General features: G+C 38.5%; 1 protein-coding gene across 2 annotated transcripts in view; it reads right to left on the bottom strand.

Annotated features, from left to right (window-relative positions):
• nlgn2b (neuroligin 2b) overlaps positions 1-24893 on the bottom strand; it is a 90806-nt gene that overhangs the window by 47637 nt on the left and 18276 nt on the right. For both annotated transcript variants that reach the window (XM_084103677.1, XM_084103678.1), the window contains exon 2: positions 14914-15631. In XM_084103677.1, the coding sequence (XP_083959803.1) occupies positions 14914-15400 (487 nt within the window). In that variant the 5' untranslated portion in view covers positions 15401-15631. The remainder of the gene's footprint in view (positions 1-14913; positions 15632-24893) is intronic.

The raw sequence follows: 24893 nt of genomic DNA, 5'->3' as shown, positions 1-24893 counted from the left end.
TGTGTTCAAACAGCAAATAAATGCTTATATTAAGCTGGGCATACACGGTGCAATTTTTTTTCACTCTAAGAAACGTTATAGTATCTATTTACCTCAGGCAAGACATTGAAGACAACCAACCCTATGACGTCACGCGCTGTGGTATTGCACATACCTCTGTGGTAAGATGGCGGCGCCCTTGCTCCAAAAGCTATAACAAAACATCCCTTTTTCTTTAAAATGGTTACATTAATCGTGTTATATATATATATATATATATATATATATATATATATATATATATATATATATATATATATATATATATATATATATATATATATATATTTATTAGAGTGAAAATCTGTTGTAAACTTGAATGAAAATCTGTTGAAAATCTGAATGTAAACTTGACTGACTGCTTCATTTCCACTAGTCTTACAACTTAGTCATCACATTTTTTTTTTCTTTAAGGCTGTTCATAACTGTTTCAAGTCAGTTATATAAAAAGGTAAATTGGTATAATTTGATACTAGAAAGTAAGAGTGATTGCCCCTTGACTCAGTTGCCCCTTGGTCATACTAGTACTTAAGACACAGTCTTAACATAAGGGCTATGTTTATGCAACCGGCCCAATGAATGACTTTAAGCCAAGGGCTAAGTGATTGGCTCAAAAACAATTATGTGCACAACTGTGCATCCATGAGCAGCGATGACATGTCAAATCACAAACACACATGTTTGGGGTCAGTAAGATTTGTAAAATATTTTTGAAGACTCTTATACACACCAAGGCTGCATTTATTTGATCAAAAATACAGTAAACATTAATATTGAGAAATATTATAAAAAATTAAACAAAAACAGTTTTCTATTTTAATATATTTTAAAATGTAATTTATTCCTGTGATGGCACTTTCATTTCTCCAGCCTTCAGTGTCACATGATCCTGATATGGTGCTGAAGTAACATTTCTTATTATGATGTTGAAAACAGTTATGCTACTTAATATTTTTGTGGAAACTATGATAAAACTTTTTTCAGGATTCTTTATTAGAGTTCAAAAGAACAACAAATAGAAATATTTTGTAAGATTATAAATGTTTTTACTGACACTTCCTTTCTCCAGGTATTATGATACAGATCATGGACATAAGCAAGACCATGTGAGCATGGACAATAATATTAGCCATTATATAATAGCCCACTTTTCAACATCAAATCAAATTCTAATGGATAAAATCATGCCCTACCTTACATCGACATTCCAGCTAAATATTCTATTTCACTCAAAAATGTCACATTACGGAAGCTAAATGGGTTGCGAAAACCATTTCATGTTGTTTTTAAAAGTCACCCAGTAAGGAGGTGAGCGCAGCCTCAAGTGACATGATGTAATGGCCAGTTTTTCAGTGAAATTTCGGGAGAGGGACGAATCACCGTTGTAATCGTCTCCAAGAGCTCTGTGAAAATGAGGTCATCGGGCACGCGTGTGCGTACGAGTGCGCGGAGCTGTGTTTCTTTGCTGTTGGCGCCTTTGGGCAAGTGAGAAGAAGACCGTTCATGTCTTCATGACATAAACCTTCAGTTATTGCTAGCAATCTCCCAGCTGCTCCCACTCAAACAAGTGTCATCCTTCTCTTCCTCTCTCTCTCTCTCCTGTCATGCTCTATCTATCTCTTGTTCGCTCTTTCGCTCGCTGGTGTGCTGTCTGCGTCTGCTGCATCATGCTGTGCACTGAAATATAGCTTTTAATAAAGCGTATGGATGGTAATCGCTCGCTGAACCGGTAATAAAAATGGAGGATTCTGGGTGTTTGGTGGAGGCAGAACTGTGGCTGAGGCTAACACAGTCAGCTAGATGAGAATACAGCTGTCTTCCCACACAGAGCACAGCTGGAGTTAAAAGACGTGTGCGCGTTTATGTAGAGCTGTTGGCTCTAATAGACCTTTCACAGTAAAAGAGGGTCTGCCATGTTGTTAGTGGCGCGTGCTACGGCAAACATCACTACTACTTTTGCTCAGACCTAGGGCTGAATTCAAAACAAACCCCTAACAGTGCTGAACTTGGGTATGATGTTGGGTATGAATTATGCTGCAGACATACAGTAAGTGATACCTCATATCGTATGGTTTAATGAGATGCAATAACAATATTAAGTTATCAGACATTTTTGCCCAGCACAAAATGAAACAGGTTGAAGGAGAGAACCAAGCCACATCCAGAGGCAAGAATATCATAGGGGTGAAATCTGACAAGAACATGTCCAGGTCATTATAATGAAAGTGGGAGGAAGTTGAAGGTTGCTCATTGATACCAAGTTTAGGCAAGAAACTCTAGATGGCACAGGCTGATAGGTCCTTAACTCAATTTGGCAGAGATCACATCGTCATCTAGCGCAGCTGATTGGTTGCTGTTGCATCAGCGGCCAATGAGCAAATTTAAATACTGTTAGTGTTGCTGTTAGCAGTCTGCAGCGCATATTCGTGAAAACAGCTCCCTTGCTCTTGTGATGCTGCTTAATTAAATATTATAATATAAAAAAATGATCTCATACAAGTACTTTTTTGCAATCATATCTTGTTGTATTTTGTGTCCATTTGTATTAATTTGTGAAATTTTTTACATAATGCCCCATTCATTTTTACTCGAAACGTAAACAAATAAATCAGACAACGCAAAGGCAATTTGGTGATATCCCCGCAGTTGTGGTCTTGAAATAAAATCCTTTTAGTCTGAGACCGAGACAAGATTGAGTACAAATGCGGTCGATACAGAGACCTTCAAATGAGACAGGCCTAGAGTACTACCAGAAAAAAATAAATGTATTAATTTTGTATTATATATAGTTTTGCTGTTTTAATTACAAATCATTGTGATACAGTAATTTGTATTGTATTTGTATTATATTATTGTATAAAAAAAGAAAATACTGTATAAAAAAAAAAAAATCACCCTTAAATATAATCAGAAATACAAAAACCTAAGTAAAACATCTGTTGCATTCTTATGATGACAATTTGGGCAGAGATATTATTAATTGTGATGAAAAGAATGCTGCAATGCTAAAAAAAAAAAATCTAATGGTCCTACAGATTTTGATACACATTTGTGCTGTTACCAGATTTAAAGTGTAAATTGCAGGTAGAATTTTTCACGAAGATAATGCAATGTGTTTATTAAACAAAGATAAAAACCGCCTACCATTGTTTTTTATACCAAAATGCTGAATATAATATGAAAAATTGGCACTTTTAACAGTGGTTTTAACCGCTCCCGCTCCCTTCCACTAGATGGGGCGTGACGTCATAAGAGGAACTCGCTAGTAGAGTTACCGGCATAGTCATAGCTATAGATGCCTTACATAACTACAGAAAAGGTGGTTGTATGTTTTATTTGCTAAAAAAATTATGGATAAAATAACTCAACTGTAAACATACTTGTGTGTGCTGACTTCAAGGGGACCGTGATCCTGCCTGAAATGAGAATAAGCTATTCGCAAAACAAACGGGTTCAGGCACGTCAGATCAGCCGGTCGCAGGTCGAGCTGTTCCACTAAACTCCAAAACGCATTCACCTCACGGCAGCACATACTCTCCACTGCTGATTCAATTGGGTGGCATAGCCCACACAAACACAGTGATGGGGACATCGATCTCTCTTTTTCTTTTTTGACAATAAACATCGCTAATTAAATCGTGAGAAATAACGTGGATTGAGGAAGGGTATTACATGACGTTTGAGGCGTCGATGAGACTAGCGATTGGTGCCTGTGCAGTGTGTGCATCTCTACAGCTCTGATTTGGACTGACACCATGTAAGTAAATAATGTCTTCAGTCGTTGTCCCTCCTTGCTATTCTACATGACGGCAAACTTTTAAAAAGACTGGCTTGTTCCCTTATATTATCCGGGTTAAGTTTGCACCAGGCTAGCCTAGACTAGCTCTAACGTAGCTACTCACCAGGACACCTGGCCAACCCTCCACTCATTCTCCTCATTAATAACTCTTTGAGTGCCATGGGTCCTGGCAATTTCCTCCCCTCTCTCACGCCTGACCGGTTAAAAAATTGTAGGGCTGTGGTCCATAAAGAATTTGATGGTTTCCCACATCCTCCGTCGTTCTCCAAATAGCCATAATACAGTAAGAATCTAGCAGAGTATGGGTTGCGAGTTCCTCTTATGACGTCATCACCACTTACTGAAAAAACACGCTACCTTTGAAGAAACCCCAATAAATGTTATTTTAACGCATTTTAAGACAGAAATAATTAAATATATACATATAGAGCACTTTAATTTACACATTAATTGGCTGTGGTGGTTAACCTGCAACTTACACTTTAAGCAAGTCCTTTTGGCCCTGTTTACACCTGGTATTAAGATCTGTTTTGGTCGATCGGATCACAAATGGACGACGATAAATACAGGTGTAAACAGGGTCTAAAGCGTTTTGAGCTTGTCCACTTTCGATCACTTCCGGAGGTAGGGCTTTCATATTGTAAACGCTCATGTGGTCGAATGCGTTCGAACAGCCACAAAAGACAGCCTGCTCTCCGCCTACTGACCTAATGCGTAAACATTATGGGAAGCACTCTAGCCAGACGGGATTTAAAGGTGTCCTATTATGCTTTTTCACCTTTTCAACTTTAGTTAGTGTGTAATGTTACTATTTGAGCATAAAAAAGATCTGCAAGGTTACAAAGCTCAAAGTCCAATCCAAAGGGAGACATTTTATTTAACAGAATCCACATTCAGGAACTTCAACAAACAGCTCGTTTGGACCACAACGCGATTTTTCCTGGCTTTATGAAGTCATAATGTTCCTCATTTAAAATAATCTCCGCCCATGGAATAAGCAAAAATGCGGACGAGGCCTGGGTGAGCTGCTGCTATTCAAAGACACGCTGTTTTTTCCACAACTCATTTGTTTGACCTTCCTGTTAAAATGTATTTGAAACACTGTTCCTGAACATTATAATCCCGATGTTTATCTGTGCGCTGCACATTTTACGAAGAACAGTGTCCAGAACCGCGATGCATAAGCTTCTCCTGAAATGGAGCAGTTTCCACTTTGTCGGGACAATCTGTTGTTGGACCACAACTTGTATGTGTATGTTATTTGTAGTTGCGTTTTCTATTAACAGCTCTAATTATAAGTTTTATGTTGTTGCTACACTGGCCTGTTAGCCAACATTAGTGTTGATATAGGCCTACTGTAGTGTTTACTGTAGCTTTTGTAAACTCTTGCTTTTGTAAGGCTTAGGAAAATTAGCCATGTTTTTGTGATCGATTACTGTTTGTATAACCGTTTTCCTACAAATATCATGATTAAATGGGGGATAACATTGTATCTATAATGTATAAGAAAAACATACCACTCTGAAATGTCCTGTGAAATCCGTGCTTGCAAAGTCCGTGCATGAAATCCGTTCTGGATGATCCTCTTGTTAGTGTTTTGAAATTGCAGCCATCCTTAATATTTACACTAAAGAAGAACACAGTTATGGAGGGGCGGGAGTCGGGACATTTCCCGAACACACGCTAAAGCGCTGCCAATCACAACACACTGGGCCAGCTAACTAATCACAGCATATTTCGTATTTCAGAAGGAGGGGCTTCATCGAAAACGACGAGTTCGGGACAGCTGTAATAATGTAAAATATGTAAAAAATAATGCGTTTTTTGAACAATTAAGCATGAAAGCATATTCTAGAACACCCCAAAAACAAAATCAAGACTTCGTAAAAGGGCATAATAGGACCCCTTTAAACTTTGTCGGCTGAAGACCCAAGTTTGGTTTTTTGAAGATGAAAAATGTAACAAGCACGATATTCTCTCACCACTGATTTCTAACACACACACACACACACACACACAGTCACAGCGTGGTCTCGCGGCAGAAACGAAAGCTGCTGCTCTCTGTATGTTTATCCGTCATTTCAAGACGCGTTTGTATGTAAATTGCGCAAGCTTATTTTGTCCATTAGATTGAAAGATCTGAAAAAAATATACTTTTACCCACCAATAGACCCTCCCGTTGAAGAAATCAGGACAGAAGTGGTAGAAAGTGGTCAGGGCCTTGGTGAATCAGGCAGTGAAATAACACAAACAGAGCATAAGTGCTGCATAAGAAATAAGTGCCGGTATCAGTGGACACAATTAATTCTTACTGAATTGCCCCTAGTTGTTTAGAGTGATTCGATAGGGAAAACAACAAGACAAATTTTCTTATGCAGCTGAACTGTACTGTACTTAGGGGGAAAAGAAAAATATGGGAGAGAAAGAGAGAGGGAGACAGTATAATGGGAGATTTGCCCGCAGGAGATTGTCATGATCCACAGCATTGGTTACAACCCTTGTCCCAGTAAGAAATGACTGTTTACACTATGTGTGTGCGCATGTCACCCTAAATGATATGATTGCGGCAAAGTGGCTTTAGGCACACGTGTATGCCTGTGAATGGATTTACATGGGTGTTTGTGCTGTGATGCAGATGTTTATATCAGGTATTCCAGCTGTCGTGCACTGTGGGGAGGTGGACAGTGTCACAGCTCTTAAACCACCACACACAACACGATTGCGGCCAAACAAATCAATATAACTGATATCTGATCTGCCTTGGGCTTGGGTTCAAAAGATTCCACTGACTAGACAAATACAAACACATCTGATCCTGTCACATTGTATAAATACACACACATACACTCAGAAGCTGCATGAATGCAGTGTTCTAGATTCAGATGTGTTTTTGGCTGTGTTTTCTGCTTTTCTGAACAGCTGGATGGTTGTGAAACTGTTTGTTGGTGAACAGCATGAGTTCAGAGTTCATTGCGAATGTGAAGCAGGCTGATCCACAGCTATCATAACATGCAAATTCAAACATTCACATTTAACACAAAAGATTTTTGCTCTTTTTTATAACGGAGCTCTCAGTTACACATTAATTTTGTTTCAGATGTTTCTCCTAAAATTCCTTTGGAGGAAAAGTCCCTGTAAGGCAAAGTCAGTTCACTTGGCGGCCATCTTGATAACAGCCCCAGGCAGCTATTTTCTAGTAGTTGTACAATACGGAAAGATCGAAATCTCCAAAAAAAGTTGTCAAGATTATGTTTCAATAATCAACAATAAAATCTGACTACAATGCCTATTTATCTTAAATCAGACTAAAAAACTGTATTTGTCAGCTAATGGATTCCAGAGTAAACTGACCAAAAAGCGATTAGGCCTATCTCATTTATATAAAAGGCAGGACTTCAATTCTTACAACCACCATAATGAAAGTTAATACTTTCATTCGTTTCTGAACAAGAACAAATCTTATACTTAATGTCACTGGGAGAAATAAAAATAGAAGCAAATGAGACAATGTACAGTAATGGCATAAAACTAAAATTGATGTGAATGGAATATGTTAATTTTAGCTTCATGTCTTTACTGTACAACAGCTTGATTTTGGAATAATTATATGAGAAAGTTTTAGTTAGCATTAAAATAGACATGAAACGGAAGTTGCGTTAGTCTTTTCTTCCCTTGTGACATATATCTGAGTGAAATGGCTTCTCGAAACAAGAAAAAAAAAAGTAGGGCGATACTTGATTTTGTCCATGGGGAATTGATTGGACGGTTGTGGTTTGCTATTGCTGTGATGTCATGTGAGTGACAGGTTGTCCCGCCCTCATGCCAGTAAACACGTCAGCAGAGAAGAGAAGAGAAGAGAAGAGATGTCGCTGCAAGAGGGAGGGGAAGTTATGTGATTAAAGATTATGAGGGAACATGAATTAAAAAAAAATAATGATGTGCACGGAAAAATGGTAATAAATACTGCAATATTAATATTACAAATTGCAGACTAAGAACTGTCAATTTTGATTTCATGCCGACTTTAAAATGGTTTCAATAGTCAAATTACTATTTGACTTGCAATCATTTTTGATTGAAGACTTTGGTGCAGGGTCCAAAAAAGTTGTCAACGGTAGGTGAATTAAGAAAATTGATAATAAAAAAAATTGTAAAAAATGAAGAAAATAGCCTAAATATTATATGTGGCGAGCACTCCGGTGGAGTGATTGATGATGAGCGACACCTGCGCAACGCACCGGTCTCGTATCTCTCACGGAGGAGCGGAAGCATAAAAGGAGGAGCGACAACAGTGAAGATCGAGAGAGGACCAGGCCTGGACTATTTTATTTGATGTTTGGCGGCAGTCGACCGTGAGGGGCTGCTGTCTTTACTTTCATTTTGGATTAATTTATTAAAGTCTTAAAATGTTCGCCGGTTCCCGCCTCCTTCTTCCCATAACATCTAGTCCTAACTGTATTACAATAAATATCAACCATAAGAATGTATTTTACATGATTTAAAAACGATTTAAAAACGAAACAAACTAAAAAATGTTGTCTTTTTAACTGAATATATAACTGTGCACATAATTTTACTTCAACTTTTAAATGAGAAAAAAAATACTGAGTTAAAGAGATCTAATTTGCAAAAATCCATCTTTCCTAAATTGTTTTCAAATTGAAACCTGATCAAGTCTTTAACTGATATAACAGACTTCTTGTCATTTCAGAAACGTTGTCTATGAAATTGGTGTGAGATTGCGCCAATTTCCTCTCTTTTATCGGGCTATAGTTTGAAGGCATTTTATACATTCTGGGCACGTTTTTTCAAAAACTCTGCATTAGAATGGTGATGAGGGGTGTGAGGAGCATGTCCAGTGCGTGTATGAATGTGTGTCACGGCCGGGTCATCAATCACCGGCATCATTGATTGAATATTGATCAGCGCAGGCCATAATTCAGCATCTCTATCACACACAGCCACACCATCAGACCAACAGCAGCAGAAACCTCTCCTTTCAAATAAACAATAGAGCAAATCTTATATATTTCTGCCAATTAGAAGAGAATAAGACGACAATAGGCATAGGAGTGTATGCATCTTATGTACACACACTCTCCCTTACTGCCTTTCCATTTTTTTCTCCATCTCTCTTTCCCCCTGCAGAAGAATCCTGATCCAATTTTCACCTGATCAAGAGCTGCTAGGATGGCAGAAATAGCAGCATTTTTTTTTTTTAGGTTTGTTCTTGCATCAAAAGCAGTTGACTCCATAGTTCTTCTGCAGCGTCGACCAAGTGGTTATTTATTTATTTACCTTCGCCGACATCACTACTCCCCCCAAACGCAACATTCTCCCAACCTGCAGTGCCACTAACTGAATCTACATTTATATAGTGCTGCCAAGCTTCAATTGACTTTTGGACTGTTACCATCCTTTTGTTTAGCTGCTCACCTTATGGATTGTATTAAAGGGATTTTTTATTTGGAGCGCAGCCTTGAATGAAGAGAAGTGAGCTTTACGCTCCAATCTGCTTGACGAAACACGTCTGGATGAAATCAAATTTCCCCCGACGTGACCGAGAAACGGCCCCACCTCTGCCTCTGAAGCACAGTCGTACATCACGTTTTTTCAAATGCCACATGCCTGAAGGAAATACCAGTGCTTGTACGGCAGAGAATGAGTCGAGTTACATTTTAGGTGAATTTAGGTTTATGCTTTGTTTCTGCGTAAATTAAATGCCACATTGCAAAAGCTCCTTAAACTTTGGCTTTGTCATGACACTCAAGTCTTGTTTTCTGCCAGCTGCGCACTAGAATCAACACACATAATGTGACTTCTGTGCAGTCTTTTCAGTGTAAAAAAAAGGAAAGGCCAAATACAATTCAGTATGCAAATAAACGTAAGAAAGAAGACCAATCGCATGTCAGACTGCAAACATTGCAATGATGTCATTGCTTTTGGCTAGATTTTGAGTTGAGATTTTAACAATTTGGAGATGTAAGATTTTCAACCTTTAATCAATAATATTAATAAACAGATCACACACTTAATTTTAACGATTATTTAGGATAAGTATTTAAATACACTGCAAGTCTATACATTAAGTGATCAGAGCTGAAACTGCAGAAATTTGAAAAGATGGATAAAAGTAGATTGGCAAACCAAACAATTGCACCAAATACCGGGTGCTAAATAGCACAAAAAGAATGTGCAAATAAAGAATGCTACCAGCAGACAATTCATTATTTGAGAATTCCTTCCTAAAATTTAGGAATATCAATGTAATGCTGCCTTGCAAGCACTGTAATAAAAATTAAACAATATCGCCTGTTAAACTCTGCATGTAGCATTTCCAATTAAGTATTAATGACATTAAATGACTAAGCTAACTGTGGCTGATTTGTTCAATTAGTTACATTTCTAATTCAAAAAGAGAATGATAACCTTTATGTTGTAATACAGGAGAAGATTTGAGGTGAGAAGGTGCTTGTCAATGGAAACCTCTATGATTAGCTTCAATAACTTTGAGCTGGATCTAGAGGCCAGAATGAAGTGCAGAGAAAACTTGATTTAAAAAAAACAAAAAACATATCATAAATACAAAAAATATAATTTTGAGGCTACGAAAAAAAAAAGAGTGAAGTGCAAGTGAGATGAATAAAGTATGCTTCTGCTATCTATCTATCTATCTATCTATCTATCTATCTATCTATCTATCTATCTATCTATCTATCTATCTAGGGTAAGTGTACCCATTAAGCCCATGTACCCTTTAAGCCCACTTTCAACTCTGAAGTCAAATTAAAAAAAGAGAAAATAATATTTTATGCTGCTTATTATTTTAACCAATCCAGTGATGTTTTACTTCCCTGGCATTTTTAATTGCATACCAATTACATTTGGCAATGTTGATTTAGCCCTACCCATGTGCATGCTGTCTCAGGGGACCTCACACAAAGTCACCCCAAATCTTTGGTGTTTCGGGACCCTTCAGAAATCAACACATTTCAGCAATTTTCAGCCATTTCTTTGGTAACTACATTGATATTATGTCAAATAAGAGATAAATGTATTGTTTTTTGTGTATGAACAAATAGTACTTTATCATTTTATATAATTTTTCTTTAAATGGAAAGATGAGTTTTATTAGCTTGCGTTCAAAGCTAATCTCTAGGTCAAACCATTAGCCTTTCAGAAAGATAGACTGCCAAAGAATTAAGCATGTGAACTGCAAACAATGAATGTTTTGTGATTCATTTTACATTCATTTACAAATAAATGCATCATAAATTGTTTTGTAGAGAAGATTATTTTTATAAATTAACTTTTTTTTAAGATGGGCTTAAATGGTACAGCGCCACAAAACGCATGCAAACTAGAGCCAACACAAGCTAACCTTGAATGAAAAAAACTTAACATTTCTCAATGTGGGCACAATGAAAATTACTATGATACTAGTCCACAGTATATTTAAGCTCCATGCATGTATTTGTAAACATATCTTACATTTTTAAAGGAAAACATTGTCTTTTTTCACCATTACTCACTGTGTACCATTTAAGCCCACCTTATGTATTTCAATGAGGAATCCCTCTAATTGCAAACTTTGATACATTTTTTGAAAGTGTTTAAAGATAACATGTCTTTGTGTGCTTTTACCTTACTAACCTTTTAACCTTACCTTACTTGCACACAAATTACACACATTCATTCAAATGAGATAGAGCCCGGTTTGTCCTAAAGTTCTGTATGTATAACCGGGCATAATTCGGGAGCCAAGCTGAGTTAAGGCTTGAGATTCTGGGCATGGAGAGGTCCCAGAGGGACCCTATATTCCCCACAGTCCTGAGCCCCTGGGACCGTCCTGCTCCGAGATACCGCCACTTCCTGTCCAGCTTTGACCGGGCAAAACTTGGGGCCCAAGCCGAGATGGGGCTCTGGAGTCAGGGCATGGAGGGGTCACCCAGTGGGCCGCCTATGCCGGGAGTATTGAGCCCTAACTCGGCTTTCTTCCCGAGGTATGGTCACTTCCAGTGGAACTTTGATTGGGCATAACTCCAGAATCAAGCCGACCTAAGGCTGCATACTCCCGGTGTGACCTGAGAGTCCCCAAAAACCCCAGAGTCTAGAGCCCCAACTCGGCTTCCTTCCCGAGATACACCCGGTTAAACTTCCACCTTTGACCAGGCATAACTTGGGAGCTAAGCCGGCTTAAGGCTCCAGACTCCCGGTGTGGGGGGCCCACTAGGAGCCCCCCCAAGCCCAGAATATGGAGCCCCAACTCGGCTCGGCTCCCGAGATACACCCGGTCTAACTTCCAGCTTGACTCCAGCTACAACTCCAGTCAAGCCAACTTAAAGCTCCAGACCACCGGCCACTAACACCTACCCATCCCACCCAGGGCTTTAATCAAACATTAGCAAAAGGATTTTTTTTTAATTATTCCCTGTCACTGAATAAATATATTGATGTTTTACTTCTTTAAAATCAATAAAAAAAAATATATTTTGTGAATCAAAGATGATGTGGGCTTATTTGGAACACATGCGGGCTTAAATGGTGCCAAAGTACCAATTAAGCCCATGCCAGACTTCTGACTTTATTCCTAAATTATTAATATTATTAATAATTATAATAATAATAATTATATTCTAAAATGTACATCAACTAATTAATACATTTACAAATGAGAGATTGATCTTGCATTTTAACTAATTATTTTTCTTATAAACTATGTCAATATCTATGAAAAAAACCTAGACTTAGATTTTGGTGGGCTTAATGGGTACACTTACCCCTATCTATCTATCTATCTATCTATCTATCTATCTATCTATCTATCTATCTATCTAATATTGACAGCTAAGAATTAAAAAATGTAAGCTTTGTCAAAATTAAATTGAGTGAATAAAGTAAATATTTTAATATTTTAATAAATTGTAGTAATTAAAACATATTTAGTAGAATGCTGAATAAAAGGCAACCATTTTTCTTTCTAATATAATGCTTACTCATTTTTAACACTCAGCACATAAGGATGTAGGAAGGAGAACCCTTGCAAAAGGATCATCATATTTGTGAGTTTTTCAGAAACTTTGAAAATGCCTGAGAGAGAAAGAAGGAGCAATAGATGAGATAATTACAGTTTCTTCTAATCCTCCGGCTGTAAACTACACTCACATCCCCACTAACATGTCCAAAAGTCCCACACTAAACACCCACCAAATGTTGAACTGAAATGCAGTGAGGGTGCCAAGACTAGATCCATGAAATCCCTCCCAAACTTGTGAATGATTCTCAGTGCGGTGACTGTGTAGGAATCCCCGTCAGTGAGTGTGTGCTGGACGATTTACTGATAAGTCTCACTAGCAACGCAGCGGCGCTTAGCACATATAAATGCATGTACACCTCCACAACAATTGTTGCTGCATTAATCACCTACTGTGGAGGCATTGTTTCTCTGTGAACAAATGGGATTTGTGTGTTTCTTTTAATGTTGTAGACCCATCTCAACACTGCAAAGGTGGCATTAACACACATTAAAGGTCATATGTCTGCATGCACACTGCAGATCCACTGCATTGCTGTGTACAACTGTATGAAACAAATGCTTGCATATTCCCTTGCGAGTAAATGCAATTCATCTTCATAATTATGAAAAATATCTTCTCTTGTTATGTGGCCCCAGATTTGCTTTTTATCTCTTATTAGGGAAGAAATATTTCTGTACACAGAAGCTGTTTCTTTCAACTCATGTGTGCAAATAACACATGGACTTTTGGATGTTTCTAAGTTTAATGTGTGCTAATTCTCTTAGATTCAGATTTAGAATCACTAATTATGTATCTCGTTCATTCTTATTTATGATTTTTACATGTGGACCTACAGCTGAAAAACTTCAAAGAGTTGGTAGGAAAGAATAAGAACAAATGAGATATTTTAATGTCGCAATTTAGACAGAATGAGACTAAATGGAGAGCAAATTAAGACTTATGCTTCTCCTAAGAAAATAAATAAATATTGTAAACGAATCTCAAACTTCTCAAAAGATTTTTCATGATATCTGTTCCAGTGGAATCACAAAAATTAAAAGAAAACTAACATGTCAGTGTGATTTAGATATAACAAAGGCAACCTATTTTAATTTATTTGAAAAAGCTAGAGCAGGATTCAAACTTGCAATCACTATCTGAGCCACATCAATTGAGCTGCTCGAAGACTGAAATCCTAGAATCGCTCCTGCAATGGATGCATCATCCAACTGCAATCTACAGCACTTAGTGAATGTATATCTGCAAATTAAGGAAGACTGATTTACTGACTCACTGTAATGGACAGGCACATTAACACACTCAAAGAGTACAGAGTTGCTAAAACGCAAAAGTGCTATTAGCATTAGAAGACCTCCTGTGTATAAAGTTTCATCGTTGAAGAGCTTTCATCTCTCGAACAAACACACATTGCCTGCCACACTCCCATGACTATGACATCCCATTTTGAGAGCTGGCACAGTGAGACATTACCCAGCAGTCTCTGCACAACCCATTTACAAACTGCAGCGAGGCCATTTATCAGAGACTTTAGCACATGCTCAGATTGTTGCCTGTGCAGTTTCAGTAACAATCACTGACTGGAGCATGTTAAATATCCATCGCGCTCGCAGGAGTTCTTGCTCTTTTTAGCTCTGGCAGCTACCGTTTTGTATGCACTAAATGCAACTAATCTAACTTAAACCCTGCATGTGATCATGAGCAACAGATTAGCTTCTTTTACAGGAGAACAAAAAGAGAAGGATCCCAAGGTTATCCGGAAAACAGGTTATATGAAAAGAGTGTCTTATTTGGAGGTATAATGAGTTTGAAGCCTCTGTTTTAGGTTCCACAAACTCTCTGTAACACTCTGCTACAGTAAGTCCAGGAAAAGGACAAAATCGCACAAGATGAATACAGGTGATTAGTTTCCTTATCGCACCGAGAAAGGGTGAGCATGCGAATGTACATTTTTGTGTGGGTGAAAATATGTTTATAGTGAGTGAGAATGAATATGAATGGAACATTCCACAGATAAACGTATGCTTCTATGAAACTTACCATCCTCTGTGGGTACGTAGACGTTGAGGTAAAGGCAGTCCTCACTCTGGTTCTGTACATATGCCGCAGCTGCATCCAGGTTGTCGGTGAACCATACGGGAAGCATGATCTCTGGCAGCACTCCGTGGATGTTCTGCGGGCACACTGGTGCAAACTGGGTAGCATTGCGGATCTCCTGCCAGGAGCCTGGTGCCTCCGGGGGCTGGAAGCGCCTCTCGCCCACTGGCGGGGTGGCGTAGGGGACGCCCAAGTACTGCTCGACCGGGCCTAGAATCTCATTGTTCAGCTCCTTGCGTACGCCCCGAAGCTTCCCATAGCCTGTGGTGACCATAGGGTGCTTGGCGCCGGTGAGGTCTGCCCGCTGGCAGGAGGACAGTGCCAGGCGCAGCGCCAAGCCCAGCAGCCACACCAGGCAAGTGTCAGATATGCGGCGCGGGCAGGAGCGGGCCGTTTCCCGCCGCAATCGTGCCACGCCCACCAATGACATGCTTCGGCTGGGGTGAGTGGTGCCCCAGCGATGGGTAACTATAAATGAAACGGATAAGGGTGAAGAGTTTCAGGCTGCTCCAGAGATTTCGAAAGTTAGGAAATTTGCAGAAGCGAGGGTGTGTGTATCCTCAATGGAGCAAAGAAGACGACTGCTGACACTGAGCGGTAAAGAACTTCATCCTGATGTTAGTGCAGCATGCGCTTCTATTGCGATTTGCTCATTAGTTCCCTACAGGGAGAGAGAGACAGAAGCAGAAAGACAGATATCATTAACTGCAGACAGTAAAACATGCATACCAACACTATCAAACACAATAAAAGGTAATTACAGTATTGCCTGAGGTTTAAAAATCATATCAACCATAAACATGTGAAACATGAATCTAATTAAATATCATTTGTTCCACTGCATATAATCTTTCTCTTAATGTTTGTTTAATATCTTGGTTGAAATATCTTCCTTCTTTTTCTGGAGTATTCTCTAAGGCGCATAATTACAGATGCATATCTGGACCATGGGCCGTTCTCTCACCAGCGCGCTGTCACATCGTTGAAAGGTGCGCAACAGCGACACATATTCATGCTCGGGTACCGGGGGGGTGTGAAATACTGAGTTTGTTGCTTAATTGACTTCCTCGGAGGAGATGACAGCACAAGTGTGTTCATTTTAAGTTCCCCCCGACGTGCTGTTGCTCTAGATTCTTGGTTCCTGCCTCCCCTCCGTTCCACTTGACTTAGCCGTGCTAGTTTCAATCTCGCTAGAGTAGATGGGGGCATTTGGGCGTAATAACTGTCTGCCGCTGACAGTCTATGACACAATCACCTCCCCCCCCCGCTAGGCTAAAGACATACATCTACAGGCGGGAATTAACCACATGACATAATGATCTACGAGGAACGCAAGGAGAAGTGTTTACCGCCATTTTGGCATAAAAAGACGTTATGAACGGGGACTGGGTGCACTGAGACAGACCAATTTAAAATCGACCTATAATGAGATACTTAATTCTGGAGTCACACGGGGTACCAGGAATCAGTGATTCAAGAACGATGATATCATACACGATTGGTCCTGGAAACTGCTTACAGAGTGAATAATCTACAGTGGACAGCATGTATCTGTGCTTAAAAATATATGCATACTAGAAGCATCCACTAGAAAGCAGTGTTATTTTAGTATCATTTATATGCTACTATAGTTTTTTTATTTTTTTATTTTGAATTAGGTTTTATATTTCCAGTTTAATATTAGTTTAAGTTTTTGTAGTTTTTTAGGGGTGCTTTTGACATTTTTATTTTTTAACTTTTTTAATTAGTTTTAATTTATTTGAGTTTTTGTCATTTTAGTATTTGAACTAAAACATGCAGTAAATCATGAGTAAGCCATGTGGAAGCAAAACACTTTTTTATTTTTATACACAAGATTAATACACTGATTGTGCAGGGAAATATGTGACATGGATGCAAATATGGTAAAAATGTGTTGCTGCATTAAACAGTGGCATGCAGTGGTGTTCTGAAATGAGGCAAAGTCCTCAGTTGTTTTTTAATACATCAAATGTAAACTGTCCCAGTTAAACTTAATGGTGAAATAAACATTACATTACATAAAAAAAAAAAAAATACAATTCTATTTTTAGGATTGTTCCATTTATTACAACCAAGTCTAAATCTAAAGGCAGAAACCATTTAAACAATTTATTTGATTTGCGAACTGATGTTTAGCTGTTCTTATTAATAGTCAACTTATTTTCAGATCATCAGACATGCTCGGTAAACACAGTCTATCACAGACACGAAGATGTATCTTTAATTTCTTCAAGCTGATTGCTCATTAAAAAAGACCACAGTCATCATGTTTTGGGGCCATTTCAAGTTTGATTTTGATGTGACATAAAGCGGTGATATCTAAATGGCTGAGTTGTTTACTTACTTTTTAATTAGTCTTCCCATTAACGGCATAATTTTTGTTCATTCAGACTGACGCGGAACGCGGACGTAAACAAGAGGCGGGATTTAATCGCACTAACCAATCATATCCAATCAAAACCAATAATTTCCAATCATAGTGACTTTCCCCCATTCATTCTCAATTACCCCCCAGTAAACCCACCGCACGCTTTAGGGGGTCTGTTAAAAGTCAATGGGCTCAGGCCAGGGGAGGCAAGAGAGATGTGGCATCCTGCTGTACCTGCTGAGTGTTACTTAAAAAAAAAAAAAAACTGACTTGTACACTTTTTAATATCACATTTTTGCACGTTTTATTTTTTTATTTTTTGAGGAGGAGGCACTGCCTCCCTTGCCTCCTCGGAGAAAACTGTGTTCTTTTATCAGGTAAAGTTTATAAATGGTTTACACACAGCCCAATTTGTCACATTAGCCCGATGCCGCTCGTCATTTAGATGTCTTTACCGGCTTATTAAATGTCTGTTTACATTTTGAAAACCTAACAATTTCAAAGCAGTTTCTGAATTCTGCAAAAATCTGTGGAATAAAAACATGATAGCTGCAAGTGTTTAAAAAAGAGACTGTCAGATGGGGTTTAAGGACCAGATAAAAAGTTTGACTGCCAACAGACACAAGTAAAAAAAAAAAAAAAAAAACTTTGTAAAGATGTAGGCTGACTTCTCAACAGTAGAATGCCAATCTGTGTGGGAGTTGTGAGTGTAGTTTGGACAGCATGAAGGCTGTAGAACCACTTTAAAATGACAACCGTTGTCCCAGGATCTACATCGACAAATTCAAGAATGAAGTAAATGTCTCCTCGCAGGCCCTGAGCAAACTGCTCCATTCTGCTGATCAAAGCCTGGAGACTTTATAGAGAAGTAAATGTATGCTAAAGTAAATGTGTGCACAGCCGCAAAGAACACACAGCCAAACTGAACAGCTGAGGAAAAAATATGTGCGTTTGCACAGGCAAAACAGAAACCATCTTAGTGGAACATCTGGGCATCATCCTCGCAAGAGATTCTACAAAGAAATCAAGAGTCAAGAGCAGACAGAATCATCCAGCGTGTGCTGTTCTTCAAGCACTCGGCATCTCCATGGAAACCAAAGCACATCTAATCAACCTAGCGGCACCAAACCTGGACACAAAACACCTGGAGTAGAAAATCACCAACAGCAGGAGAACCTGACTAATAGGAAGATGAAGAAGAGGACTCTGGGTTTAACGCAACACCAGACACATGTCAAAATCCAGAGCTCACAACCAAATGTTTCTGCACTAAAAGATAAAAACAATTTCAATTACAACTTACAGTGACAGGATCATAATCTTAATACCATAAGATTTAGGATCAGAGACACGTCACTATAGACCCTTTCACAGCGCGTTGATCCCGGGAAATTGCTGTAAAATTGCTAGAGTGCGTTCTGTGTGAACGCAAACACGTCCCGGGATTGATGCCGGGATGGGAACCTAGTAACATTGCCGGAATCAGTCCCGGAACGCGCCCTGTGTGAAGAAATGCCAGGACCAATGCCGTAAAGGGTGTGTCATAGTGATGACGCAGGTGCCATCGCAATGACGTAGTTATCGTGCGACTCTGTTGCTCTCAGAAGAAAGTTTGTGTTCGTCATCAACAAAGAAAGAACGAAAAAATGTCTGCAAACTGGAATGAAGCAGAGACCAGGGAGCTCCTTACAATCCGCACTGAAGCTGAGATCGTTCGCCAGCTTTGTGGAACGGTAAGAATTTAGTGTACGCCCGAATCCGGAAAAAAATGCCACAACATTTGTACCACAACATGTTTTCGACGTGTACGTTACACGTCACATCCTGACGTCACGTGTCTTTATGGGATCTTTACGGGATGTGTGTGAACGGAAAATCACTGAACCAAAAATCAAACTATCCCGGGACAAATTATCCGTGTATTTTCTGGAATCTCTGTGTGAAAGGGACTTATGATGTCAGCTCAACATACTTCAAGAAATTTATGCATAAATGTAGACAACAGACATCTGATATCAACAACCCCAAAGTAACTGATGGCACTTAAAACCGTCAGCAATAAATAAATGCATTTATGTAAGTAGTTTGTACTGTAAGTAGCCACTTAACGGATGCTTTCATCCATGAAACATACAATTATGCCATTAAGATGCCGTACAGTTGATTCCTAGCAGTTGTTCCTAATTGAGTGCATCATCCAACTGTTTCAGAAGGCCATTTACTGTCTCCACTCCTATTGGCAGTCGTCGCTCATTTGCATATAATTACATTCTATTAATCTTTGTTGCACTATCAACAGCTGCTGTCACTAATATCACCACAAAGATCACAATGAAAATAAGAGACTTCCAATCAACTTCCCCTAGAGCGACACTGGCTTATGCTGGGTACACACCAAAAGATAATCGGGCTGATTTTGGGCTGATTTCCCCCCTTCCGACAATCCTAGCTATGTCCCGATTATCTTGATGGTTCTACAGATTATCTTATCATATTTTCCCTTGGTGTGAGGCGTGTTAAGAGTGTCCGACCCTGCTCGGAAGAACGTCGGAGCAGCCCCGATCGTGAATCGTAAATATTCACGTTTAATTTTTACGATCAGAAATACTGATGTGGGGGGGGAACCCCGAGGACAAACGCCCACACGTTCTGGAGATTATCATGCGAAACAAAACAATATCCAATCAGAAAGCAAGATGATGGAAGACGGAAGCATAACAAACGCAGTCATGGCGCAGCAAAAAGTAAAATTGATGTGGACAGCAGAGATGGAGGATCAGCTTGTTGATCATTCCAACAAGTATTGTTGTTCCAACAACAAAATCCTTCCAAACACTATCATCGAAATCTTTTCCTGCATATCGTCCGCCATGCTTATTCTGAAGTATCGCGAGATTTTGTGAGATTTCCTGTGTTCACAGTCGAGACTTTGGTTGAAAATCTGTTCGTGTGTGGTATATGTTTGTCACATCATGGCACACCACACACTATAGGAGCAAAACGGTTAAATCTAGGATTTTTTGTCCTCATGTTTGTGGTCTATCACATTTTGAAAATCTTATAAGATGTAAAAAATATTTTGGTGTGTACCCAGCATTAAAGGGTTTGTCAACCAAAAATGAAAATTGTGTCATCATTTAGGCTACTCACCCAAATGTAATTTTAAACCTGTATGACACACACACACACACACAATGATATTTTGAAAATTTATAGCAAAAGAAACCTAACCGAACATCAGAAGAGATGATATCTGTAAGCTACATTTAAAGGAACTTGCAGTATTAAGAAGATCCTATTTTTGCTTGCGTGTAGATGGGTGTGTTGGAACACCAAAATATCCTAATCTCATCAATATTAATGAGACACAATTAAGGCCAAAGATTCACCCTCGCCTGGTGGGGCTGCAATTGAACTTCATAAATATGCAGTTTTTAGCTGACCCCCCACCTTCAAATACACAGCCACACAAATACGTGTATAACCTGCTGAGGCGCTGTTACATCACCAGCAGCGTGTGGTAATAAATCAAGAGTGTATGAAGACAGCAAGAAAAAGACAGCATGCTCTCTCAGCTCCCCAGGTAAAAGGTTTCCGAGCTCATCAAGATCAGGTCCTTGTTATGATATACGCTCAGTAAGCTAGTGAAAATGTCTCCCAGTCATGTGATCAAGATCTCTGACATGACAAAATGCACCCTTCAGATACTAAATGGTATGTCAAATTGCGCTAACGGGCAATTGACATGACATGTCAGAAAGTGACAGCAATGTGACGTGATACACTCAGTCTTAAACCAATATAAAAATAAATAAAAAACACTTTTCTAATTATTTTATTATTAGCATCATCATCACACAGCTTTTATTATGTTGTACATTTTACTAACTATTAATTGAGAAACTATGTGGAACTTTGCACATAGTTTGTAATGTTTTTTTTTTTACACTTTAATTTAATCAAATAAAATTTCAAGCACAGATTGTGCAAAGCACCACATAGTATCTATATTATATAAGTATATTATATTATGGGACAAACTCTTCAAATGAGATGCATTGATGGCAATTGAGCCATCGTTACAGTAGCAACTAAATGTTTTGATATTTCACTCATTGTCGCCTCTCCTTGCAAAACACCAAAGACTAAAATGCTCTCGATCGATTGGTTAGGACACGCACACATTTCATTTCCTGTAAGGACACCAGGGAACTTCCTAATGCTATGAAGGCCGCATGCAATCGGTGATCTAAAACACACAGTTACACACACACACACAGTTTCTCTGAGGGAGAGCCTTATTGATAAAACTAGATATGGTCAGTTCATAAATCACTCACAATTTCTTGTGTGTTTGTGAAATGGCCTAACTGAGTGTAAGAAGCCCACGCAAAGCCCTTGTTGATTAGCTGCGTGTGAGCTAGGTTAGGCCCTCAGGGGCAGCAGTAAGTCTGTGAGTAAATAAAAAAACGTATGCCCCTCTTTCTACTTCTTGTTGACGGATGCCTCAGTAGTTTGAAGCAGATTTTTTTCCGAAGCAAATGCAGTCCTACTGGACCTGCCAATAAAGCACTCGCTGCTAGAAGGACATGCAAAAGGATCCTAATTGAGAGGACTGTGTGTTTGTGCGCTGAAACAACACACCACTCATTCTCCATCCACTACAATAAGTGACTATGATGCACACTTCCCGTTCAGCTCGGGTCCTTATGCTTGATGCATTCAGCAGCGGGGCTTGGGCTCAGATCCATTTTAGTTCAGCAGATTCAAGAGATTAATGCAACTCTTGAGGTGAGTTCGATAAAAACAAAAAAAAAAAACCTGCGAGGGCACGTGCAGATGATTTGAATTGCAAGCAGAATTTTTAGCATTTGCTCAGTCCATATGAAAGTGACCCTGAACTGGCTCATAGGGCGAAGTCTCTAATCCAAGGCAATGAGATATAGAGATTCGTTCATCTCTCTCCAAAATAATTTTTCTTTCATGACATCATAATGCTCTTTTAGTGCTGTTTGCCAAGCATAAAACTCGTCCTTGCTAAGACTAACATTACTATTAGGCTAAGATGTAGGATGATACCTCCTTAAAAACAGTGTGTTTTGTGCGTACACGATAATGATACATTATGCAACGTGTTATTAAGGGAAATAAATCACAACATTTGATCATTTACAAAATTGAAAATCAGGATAATGGGGTAAAATGACCTCCTTTCTGAAGCAAGAAGCATCCTGAAGTAAACTTATCCCGACTGATTTTTACCGAATGCAAGAGAAAACAGCTGATATTAACTTTTAATGATTCATATTTTTGAAAAGATGTCATTCACGTAAAATACATAATCAAATATTCTTTGTAAATGTAATAGAATACATTTTTACAATTTAGTTAAAAATCGCATTACGACCGAATCAGTCAGAGATTCAACTGACTTACTGGACACTATAATTTTTTTATGAATTATACAGATCCCAGCTTTTTTCAGTTGAAGGTTATTCAATAATTTCAAACTGTGAAACAAGATTAAATGATGGCACTCAATTGGCCTGTAGGTTATGATGAATAATGATGTTTGAAATAGTAATTTAAATAAATTAGATTAATAAATAATTCCATGAATTATTACCATTTCAATTAAATAAATACAATGAATTCAATAATAAAATCAACAGCAACAACATGCCACTGGGGGTCTCGTCCAAATTCTGAAAGTCTAACTTTTTCCTAAAAAATAAAGAAAAAAAATCCATCATATCTAAGTTAATCATTGTGTCCACAAATCCCCCAAAACAAACAGACATTACTTTAAAATTAAACATAAAATACATTCACAGATCCCTATTCTCTACAGAAAATAAATTAAATCACTTTACCTCGGGCAGGCACTACTCATGGTTTCTTCATAAAATGTCAAAATCTATTTATATGATGTTCTTTCTTATAACATAATAAACATTCTCATTTAAATAGCCATTTATCTTTTCAATCCGTTATCTAAACATTATTAATTTACCAGCTGTAAAATCCAAACTAGGTCCGACCTCTGTCATCTACAAACAGCATCGGATAACAACTGCTGTCTCAGTCTTCACAATTTAGCACCGCTTCACTATGTGATTCTGTAACGGCTCCAACCTTCTCCATCAGTCTAAAGTGGTTACTATCACCTCCAGGTGTGACCGCCTGCCCCGAGCCATCAGCCGCTGCTGTACATCATCTACAATCTCCTGCCGAGGATCTGGCACCGCCTAAACCAAACAATACCCTGGAGGGAACAGCACGATTCTGACAACTGCAGGGGGACAGTCAAGTGCCAATTAGTGACATGGGGTATATGGAAAATGCTTTTTTAGCTACATGTAAAATTCTTAATAGTGAAAGACTCCATTAGCTATTATGGCACAAATCGATCAGTCAGCAAACCACATCAAATACATTAATCATAAACTAAACAAGCTAATGGGCATTACCAAAGGTTGCTCGGTTCAGGGTTGCTGATGATAACAGAAGAAGTTCAATGTGTTCAAGGAGTTCAATATCAATGTGATGTCTGGTGCATTTCCATGAAATTATTCTTTTCATTTTATTTATATCAGTTAAAGTTTTTCCAGAACTGCCCATGCTGCATAATACATACATACATACATACATACATACATACATATATATATATATATATATAGTTCTGCGTGTCACCATTTCTTTGAATATATTATGGGTAGGACATAACATGTAATCTGCTTCAAGGTTTTTGCCTTCACTAGTTCCTTTTAAATCCTCCTGCAGAAACATTAAAGGGATAGTTCACCCAAAAATTTACTCACCCTCATGTCATTCTAAACCTGTAAGACTTTCGTTCATCTTTGGAACACACATGAAGATCTTTAAGAAATCTGAGAGCTTTCTTTCCCTCCACTGACAGCTACGCAACTACCACTTTGACACTTCAAAAAGTTCATAAAGAGATCATAAAACTAATCCATATGAATTCATTGGTTTAGATACATTTTTCTAAAGAGACACGATCATTTTATATGATGAACAGATTGAATTTAGGCTTTTATAGACATAAAAACATTTATCAACTCACACATCAATGGTAAACGGAACCTCAAGCATGTTCGCTTGATGTGCAAGAACCAATGAGGTTAATTCTCGTGTTACGCAGCACTTTGAGCTTCTGCAAGAACCAATGAGGTTCATTCTCGTGAGTTTCCCAAGACATTTGTTCTCGTGTGGCAAGCATGTACGGTTAAGCTTCGGTTTATATTCGCTGATCAATGTTTATATGGGAGTATAAGCCTCATTTCAATCTGTTCATCATATAAAGTGATCGTGTCTCTTCAGAAAATTTGGACTGAACCACTCAATTCATATGGATTAGTTTTTCAATCTCTTTATGAACTTTCTGAAGCGTCAAAGTGGTAGTTGCGTAGCTGTCAACGGAGGGACAGAAATCACTCAGATTTACTTAAAATATCTTCATTTGTGTACCAAAGATGAACGAAAGTCTTACGGGTTTGTAACATGAGGG

Source organism: Abramis brama, assembly GCF_963993115.1.
Source record: "Abramis brama genome assembly, chromosome: 25".
Taxonomy (NCBI): domain Eukaryota; kingdom Metazoa; phylum Chordata; class Actinopteri; order Cypriniformes; family Leuciscidae; genus Abramis; species Abramis brama.
This window is presented reverse-complemented; position numbering and strand designations above follow the sequence as displayed.